Source organism: Drosophila erecta, unplaced genomic scaffold (genome assembly GCF_003286155.1).
Source record: "Drosophila erecta strain 14021-0224.00,06,07 unplaced genomic scaffold, DereRS2 tig00000000-arrow-pilon, whole genome shotgun sequence".
Lineage (NCBI taxonomy): Eukaryota > Metazoa > Arthropoda > Insecta > Diptera > Drosophilidae > Drosophila > Drosophila erecta.
Genome location: NW_020825194.1, coordinates 13,545,321 through 13,553,531, shown reverse-complemented (window position 1 = coordinate 13,553,531; position 8,211 = coordinate 13,545,321). Strand labels below are relative to the sequence as shown.

The 8,211-nt window shown below is 45.7% G+C and overlaps 1 protein-coding gene across 1 annotated transcript; it reads right to left on the bottom strand.

Moving 5' to 3' along the window:
* Window positions 1-5,823: 5,823 nt before the first annotated feature.
* Window positions 5,824-8,010, bottom strand: LOC6551768 (tubulin polyglutamylase TTLL6). The gene is made up of 4 exons (XM_001980601.3): window positions 7,840-8,010; window positions 6,609-7,774; window positions 6,331-6,544; window positions 5,824-6,274 (listed from the first exon to the last, which is right to left on the bottom strand). The coding sequence occupies exons 1-4, from the start codon at window positions 7,891-7,893 to the stop codon at window positions 6,158-6,160; spliced, it is 1,551 nt and encodes a 516-aa protein (XP_001980637.1). The 5' UTR covers window positions 7,894-8,010; the 3' UTR covers window positions 5,824-6,157.
* Window positions 8,011-8,211: the final 201 nt, after the last annotated feature.

Sequence of the window (8,211 nt, the reverse complement as noted above, 5' to 3'; positions counted from 1 at the left end):
TGTTTTCCACACCTACAACTCGGCGAATTCGCCATAGGTTTGTGAAAGGCAAACTGAACGAAATGTTTGGGTTTCCGGTTTGACTTGTTGAGGTTTTATTTGCATGCGAGCCCAGCTCTCCCAACCGCCGATTGTGGCAGGAATATTGAAATACTTAATTATTCCCTATTGGCGGCGTTCATACATTTTATTCTCGCATTCACGCAATCCACGCAACTGACCCCCAGATCGCAAATCAAATTCTGTCCAAATAACCATTCCCTTTCAGTGAGATTTCACTGGACTTACGTGCATCGGAGCAATGTGGTTGGGCGGACTTTTGAAATAGCCCAATTGGGGTCAGCCACCCAGAGTGAGCTACACTTTTCCAATAAAAAATGATTTATGAATTGCCCAGAATACATTTAAGAGGCGATCCATGGATTGGGGCATACCATTTAGGGGCCTAGGACCTCTGTTTACCCTTGGTCTTGTGGAACCATAGGTGGATATATTCCTCGAAATTTTTTAGTAGCGCCTTTCAAGGTCGCAAAAAACATGACTGATTTTAATTTTTATTGCCTTTAATAACTTAATAGCCCACCGTGTTCTGAGTATTTTATTGGAAATAGCGCATTGTGCACGAATGTTTTTCAAAGGAAATAGGTTATAAAAACCTGCGTTTTTAAGACTTTTGTTAACGTTTACCATTTACAAAACTTGCCCTTGTTTTCGTTTGACCCCGTAATTGCAAAAAATATGTTTTTTAAACCAATTATTATTTATTATTTTAATTTCTCTGTTTCTGTCTTAATTGCTCCAGAATAGAGGTATAAAGTACTAGCATACAGCATATGAAATTCCAGCGAGACACTTTTTACTTTTAGTTTGCAATTCACCATTACTTTCAATTTCAGCTAATGGCGTTTTGATACCACAATTGCCGCCCTATCTGCTGCCCCCAAATCGTGCATCGAAATAGTTTTCATAATAGAGGTGCCAATGTCGCACGCCACATATTTCCCGGGCGTTAATTTGAGTGCCTCATACGATGGGGCAGACCACCTCACCTGCTCAGGGGTTCGTGCCCAGCCACATACCGCCATATCTAAGGTAAATTTACATACATCCCACACTTCGATTTATTCATCATGCATGGCCGCGTATGCAAACGAATCTAAATTGTTGCACACACTGACTTCCTAGGGGTTGGAGCCAATTGAGGACTCACCTCGAGGATGGAGAACGGCCGACAGGACGCGTGGGTGAGCGTGAGGCGCGTGGATAACATGGATGATGGCCAGGAGCGCGGGACAGGATACGGCGGGACACGAAATGGACACCAGGCTGTAGATATGGTATTCCGATTCGGAGCACTCGCACTCGCACTTGCAGCCCGGCGAAAAGTTAAAATCAAAGTTGGCAAAAGGCGTCCGCATGGCGGGATTTCCGATCGCTCCTTCAGCCCTTCGAGCACTGGCCAATATACTCGCGGCCCGAATCCGACTCCTCCGGTTTCTCCGGTTCCTCTGGTTCCTCCGGTGCTCAAGTGCCGACTGTCAATGCAAATAAAAATAACAAAATGGCCTCACCTGGCACCTGTATCCTGGCAACATTCATTAAAACACCTCCGAGCGGAGCCGCGCCGAATTTGGCGGCTATTCGTTGAGGCCCTTTTGGATATATGCTTGGATATGCACATATATATGTATGGATACATATGGATATTAATCCATTTGCAGTCGCGCCACTGCATAAGACAAATCGGGCAGCGAAACCGATTTCTCGGCCAAAACTTGCGACGCTGCAAAACGAGCGCATTATTTAATAATACCGTTTGTTTATTGAATCGCAGTCAAAACTTTTGGCACAGACGGAAACCCAGCTCCCCAGGACTGCTCCTGCTCCCAGTGCTCCTTCTCCAGTTCGCCGCAACTTGGTGGGTGGCTGGATGGGTGGAGCTGCACAGAAAGAAATCATGGTAACTAAATGGTATGTATTAAATCTTAAAACAAACAAAAGGACACTTAATATAGTAGTGGTGCGTATATGCTCACAATGCAACTTTCCAGGCACACTGAATTGTATTGAATTGAATAGGAGGTTTTCTCTGAAGTCACTGCATGTATTTTGAATACATTTTTCCCAGTGCAGTTGGAGGGGGTGTTGCAGTCGTCGACGGCAACGGCCAAAGTATGGGCCAAGTGGCAAAGGCAAAGGCAAAGGCAAAAGCAACGCCGGCATGTCTGTCACACCCCGAAAAGTGAAATAGCTTCTGTCAATATTCTGTCAATAGGCACATGTTTTCCGCTGCCGAGTGGGGTGGCGATTGCCAAACCAAGCCAAACCAAACCGAATCGAAACCAAAGTGGAGCCATTGGGGGCTTTGCTGCGTTTTCCCTTTCGCCTGATATTTAATCGATCTCCTGGCAATGAACATAGATCAATATTGCGTCCGAAAGCGAGTTCTTTTTGGGGGCTCGACCCATTTTTGCCACTTATCCTGTGCGGAGTGTTATATGGGCTTTTACATGTTCATACATATTGGAAGCCAATTGGAAAAGTATACAGTCAGCACTTATAAATATTTGCTCGGTGCTGGTTCTTAGCCAGCTTTCAGTAACAATGCATTTGTTATTTTTGTTGATCCAAAGGATATGTAAATTTCCAGTCCACATATCCATGCTGGCCTTGTTTAGTTGCGGAATAAAGACGTCCTCGCATTTATCTGCATAAACTTAAAGCGCAAAGTATCTCAACTCAGCAAGGTAAGAAGATAGACCCAAGACTCAAGGGTCAAGTTAGTACATACACTCTAGAGTGCATGTATGTACGTACTGCGAACATGTGCATCTGTGTGGCGGAAGACAAGGATCTGGAGTTGCTGGGACGGCTGGTCTCCAGTCCAGAGACTCGACACTGGGATATGGGAACTGAGAACTGGGAACTGGGAATTGGGAACCGGCAGCTCCAACACTTTTCTTTGGCCGCTGGCCATTCCATCCATGCACCATAATTTTCAATAGCTATTCAAATTTTTTGAAGTTCTCGAGGTCACCTAACGGGTGCAAGAAGGCATTGAAATTGATCCAGGCCATGAGCATCGCATCGCATCGCATTGCATCGCATCGTATCGCAGTTGCCACTGCATAGTTGAAAACTGGCGAACTTGCCATCCGCTGGGCTTTTAGTTTTGGTCTTGGCATCGGTTTTTGGCCACCAAACCGGATAGTCGTAGTCTTAGTCTCGCTCCAAAGTCCCTTGCAGCTCTTTGTTGTTTTGTTTCGGTTCGTTTTTTGTCTGTTCTGTTGCTCCACAGCCAAGATGCATCATCACATCGACCCAATCGCATCAGCCAGCATCCCATCCCATCCCATCCAATCCTATCCAATCCTATCCCGCACATTTATCTGGCAAGCAATTCCAATTTCGTCCGTTACTACGAGTATCCGCGTAATCACTGGGTTTCCAACCAATCAGGGGGTTAAATTGCATCAAGATGCTTACTTAAAACAAAGTTGATTTTATAAGAAAAAATCCATCATTAAGCCTACTTGAGGTTGCATACCAAACTGCCTAAAATTCCGCATCCTAATTAAAAGTTTTTTCTATGAAAGCAGCATGTTTTTTGATCTTACCATGTACACTAAATGTGAATTATTATACCAGCAACTTACCAGTCCGGCAACAGGATCCTAAAACCACTTTGATATCGCTCACTTAAGTATCTCCAATTACCAAACTTTAGATTTGTAACTTTGGACGTGGGATCGTAAACTTGGCTGTGTCAAAAAGGATGTAGACTAGCACAGAGCATGGTAAAGTGAGTATCTGAAAGATTCTTATTTTTATCACAACAAGTACTTATGAGTGGAAAAAATCCTGACTTCCCGAGGAAATACTTGCTCAAAAGCAATCACTTTTTTAATGGAAACTTAAGTACGCATATCAGATTACGAGCTAATGAGCGTATGCATGAGAAATAATGGCATCGGGATCGGGATCGCCTCCTCTCGTTTAACGGTGTGGTGTTATGAAGGTAACGACCTTAAGGAGAACAGATGTTGGATCCAAGGAATTTGCATACTGGAAACGAAAACTGAACCAAACCGAAAACCAAAACCAAAACCAAACCAAACCATAAGCGATATGAAGCCGGCTTGGTGTTAAGTATAAGTTTGAAAATGAGCCAAAGAGAAAAAGAAGCGTGCATTATAATGTAATGAACCAGTTCGCCCATGGTCGCATATTAACCATCCTGCAGAGTACTTCATTTGCGCCAATGCCTAAGCATCTTGGTTAGCTCCTGGGTTAGCTGGATGGCTTCTCGGCTCCACGACTGCGACTGCGAGATGCAAATGAAATATGCGCCGGCATTAAGAGCAGAATTACAAATTTCAGAGGAGTGCGAGCGGCAGCTGCTGCTGGCCATCTAGATGGCAATGGGTATGGGTATCGGTATGGGTATGGGTATGGGTATGGGTATATGGCTTATGTGGCGCTGCCTTCTGCACGGTGGCCATTTCCTGGCATTTTAACTGGTTTTGTTTGACGGTGGTTACAATTAGCGGCTATTTAAATTGCCACGCATGAGCCGCTATTAATTACGGAACGATGGCACCGCAGCCTAAAACCGAGAAAAAGTTGTTTACGCCTGGTATTCCAGGGGGAATACGGGGCCCATCTAACCGTTAAACGGAAGCTCCAACGTCTTTCAAGTACCCGAAGTACACAGAAATTGGGGGGATTGGATAGAGGGGGCTCCCAGAACCCGGTGCCCATTGCACTGATTTGGACTCGGGGGAATCACTTTTTATCAGTCAGCAATTTGCACCTATCAGTCAGTCGATCAGTGTCCCTTTTCTTTTCCCTATTCTACTTTTTATATTCTACTTCCTTATATTTTCCCATGGCGCAATCACAACTAATGCACCGCGTATGAAGCCTCTAAATGTCGAATGAAGTCAGCGATAAATTCAGCTGGTTGATTAGCTGTTGGGGCAATAAATCCATCGCTTCACACCGCCACAAGTAATTGCCGACAAAGCGTCTTCGTCGCCGTCTTCATCTCCATTTCGACAAAAAGCTCAGCTCCGATCAGCTCAGCGACTCTGGATGTGGCCATGGGCATGGGCATGGGGATGGGAATGGGGATGGGGATGGGTATGGTGATGGGTATGGGGACTTCAGTCCAAGTCCAAGTCCAGCGCCGTCCATCCATCCATCTATTCTGCGGACTGCGGACTGGACTATCGAGCTCTTGGGCTCTCCACTCTTCACTCTGAGTAAGAATGTGTGCCGGCCAATATTTTATCAAACCTGACATTTCCTCGTGTAGCTCCGATTATGGCCCGGGTTGCGACGAGGTCGCGATTCTCTGCGAGCACAGCGGCATTGATTGCCACTGCCCATGTGTATTTATTCCTCTGCTTATGTTTATGTTGACATTGACATATCTCGCGTCTTATCGGTTTGCAATAAGTGTACGCCGTTCCATCGCACAGGCACCACTGCACCGCTGCACCGCCAATGAGCCGGCATCGCTTTAACGTTCTGTTTTCCTCTGCTCTGTCGCCACAGTAGATACTGGTGGCATGGGTACCATGGTCGAGGACGCTGGCGACAACTACAGCTCGTTTCGGCCCTCTGGACCCGGATGAAATGGACAATGACCTGCCGCAACGAACGGGTTTCACCATTAGCAGTAAGTTATTCGGCAAACGAAATTAGAGACCCATGGTACTTAATACTTGAAGAATAGTAATTGCTCAGTGGTAACATTTTGCGAATATTCTTGTAATTTTACATTTTTACACGTGTTATTTGATATAAAACCCAATACAGTGGCATTGATGTTTTTATAATATTAATTACCTTCATAAGATTACAATGAGATAAATAAGTTAGGTAAAGAAACATATTTACTCTTCGACGGATTTAAATAAATTTAAGGACGGTTTTAGATTTGTACATGTTTTCGTTGTCAATCAAAGTGTCTAGATGGTTTCCATTTTCACTGAATGCTAATGACTAAATGGCCATTTACAACATGAAGCCAATATGCTATTTTATCTATTAAGAACTAAGAATTAAGTATCGGTGGCCAATTAACTAATGCTGAGCATACGAGGTTACCTTGTCACAGTAAGTATTTACATAAGTAGAGCATTAAATTGATCTAATTGCACCAGGCAGCATCGAATTGGCATTTGTTGTGGAACCAGCGGGTCATCCAGGCGTTTTTCTTTGACATGTTTGCAGTTTCCTCCAAAAGGTTGAAACTCGTTGGATCGTGCTACATAAAATACATATATTAGCTTTGGCTCTCGAAGTATCTGGATGGATACATACAATGGGTTTAGGGAAAATGCGCTTCATGTCCACGCGATGCAAGTGCTCCTGATGAGCCCGCTGCAGCATCTTGTACTCCGATCCACTGAGGCATTGCAGGCAGAGATCGCACTCCTCCTTGTTGCAGGACTTGTCGCAATCGTGGACAGCGCATTTGTTCAATTCGGTGGCCAGGTTCTTATCAGCTGTGACCATTTCACTGCTTTCGCCGAGCCTTAAAGCAAATACATTTTAAAGTTTGATCATAATAATACACATAATAAACATTTTATACTTACAATGTGCCACTTGTTGATGTGAGTGGCCTTATTCCCACCAGATTAAACACGCTGTATAGAACTTGCTCGTACAACAGCGAGTTGGGCTTGAAGTGGGCCGATGAAAGATTGGGAGACATGTTGGCCTCCATGAGGAAAACTTTCAGATCCTCGTCGATAAACAGATCGAACCGCATCAGATCGAAAAAGTTGTGGGTCCGGTAGGATCGCAGTATGCTAACGATATCCTTCTCCTTGGCCGCGATCGTGGTGCGTACTATGTGCTCCACTTGAGGCCAAATCTTGGCGGGGTTCTTGCCCTGATCTCGGACATAGGCTTCGAAAACGGTGCGCATGCTGCCGCCAAAGCGATTGTAGTACTTGCGCAGCGATGGAACCTCCCAGGTGGGTAAATAGTCATCCCCCACAATGTACTTGTCCACGTTCTCGGCATCGAAGGGATGGTATTTCACCGGGCAGTAGCGAAACAGAACATCACCCGTGTAGATGTACACTCGCAAGGGATTCACCGAGGTGATGACGACATAGACGCCGATGTCGAACTTGTGGCCATCCACCAGGTAGGGTCGCTGCACGAATTCCTGGACAAAGGAGTCATTCGATCCGAAGGCAATGTCAGCTGGCGCTCGCACCTTAATGTGCCGATGCTCGTTGTGCTTCTGGACGAACAGTGCCTGGGGATTCTCCCTGGCGTAGTCCAGGAACTCCTCCCGTTCCGCTGGCAAGCGAAAGGCGCGTGGCAGAAAAGGCAACTGGGTGGTGCACAGGTCCACCTTGTTGGTTAGATAACCGCAGCCAGGCAAGTGGTTCACCACCTGATGCTGGCCGAGATTCTTTAGATTGGCAATGGAGAGAAATGGATAATCGTGGGCCCACAGGAGATTCCAGCTCTCATTGACGCCCACTCTTCGGTAACCGAACTTGTGCAGCACACCAACCACATGCACCAGGTGCTCCTCCGTGGGACTGCGCCCGAAGATCGCATATGTGGGCGGTGGCTGCAGCTGATCCTCTGCAGAATCTGCCGACTTCCAGGGCAAAACGCTGCTGGCATGGGGCAGCAGTTCCACCACCACGGCCGTGGTCACCGTCGCCGCCAGAAATATCATAATGGGCAGCAGTCCAATGCTGTTCGATGGCTTTTCGGACTCCTCCGTTTTGGCCAACTACAGAAAAAAGAGAAAGTTTTCGGTTGCTCATCAATGGGAGAGGCACCAGTAGTAGAACTCACTTTGCCAACGACCTCCTTGTGATTAGGAGCATTCTCCTCCACACTGGCATCCATTCCACGACTGGGAGTGCTATTTGCAAATGCTAATACAAGCTTCTAATTTAAAACAGCCTTTTTTTATTCGCGATCTCCACGGCAACCGAACTGAAATTTCCCGTTTGCCATTCAAAGGGAAGCGGCAACGGGCCAGCTGTTTCCAAATTTCCCCTTTGTGGCGCGCGTTTGAATGTGGCATCTTGGGTGAAGCGGCTTAGGGAAATTTTTAACGGTCATTTAAAATATTTAAAATCACTTGATAAACAGTCTTAGAGCCCGATACTGGGTATTTCAAATTTAATTTCATTTATTATGTTACAAAAAAAGAACTAAAAC

Coding starts and splice junctions, on each gene's coding strand:
- LOC6551768 (XM_001980601.3), bottom strand. CDS start 7,893: ATGGATGCCAGTGTGGAGGAGAATGCTCCTAATCACAAGGAGGTCGTT. Junction 7,775..7,839: donor ACAAGGAGGTCGTTGGCAAA/GTGAGTTCTACT, acceptor TTTTTTCTGTAG/TTGGCCAAAACGGAGGAGTC. Junction 6,275..6,330: donor GCATTTTCCCTAAACCCATT/GTATGTATCCAT, acceptor TATTTTATGTAG/CACGATCCAACGAGTTTCAA.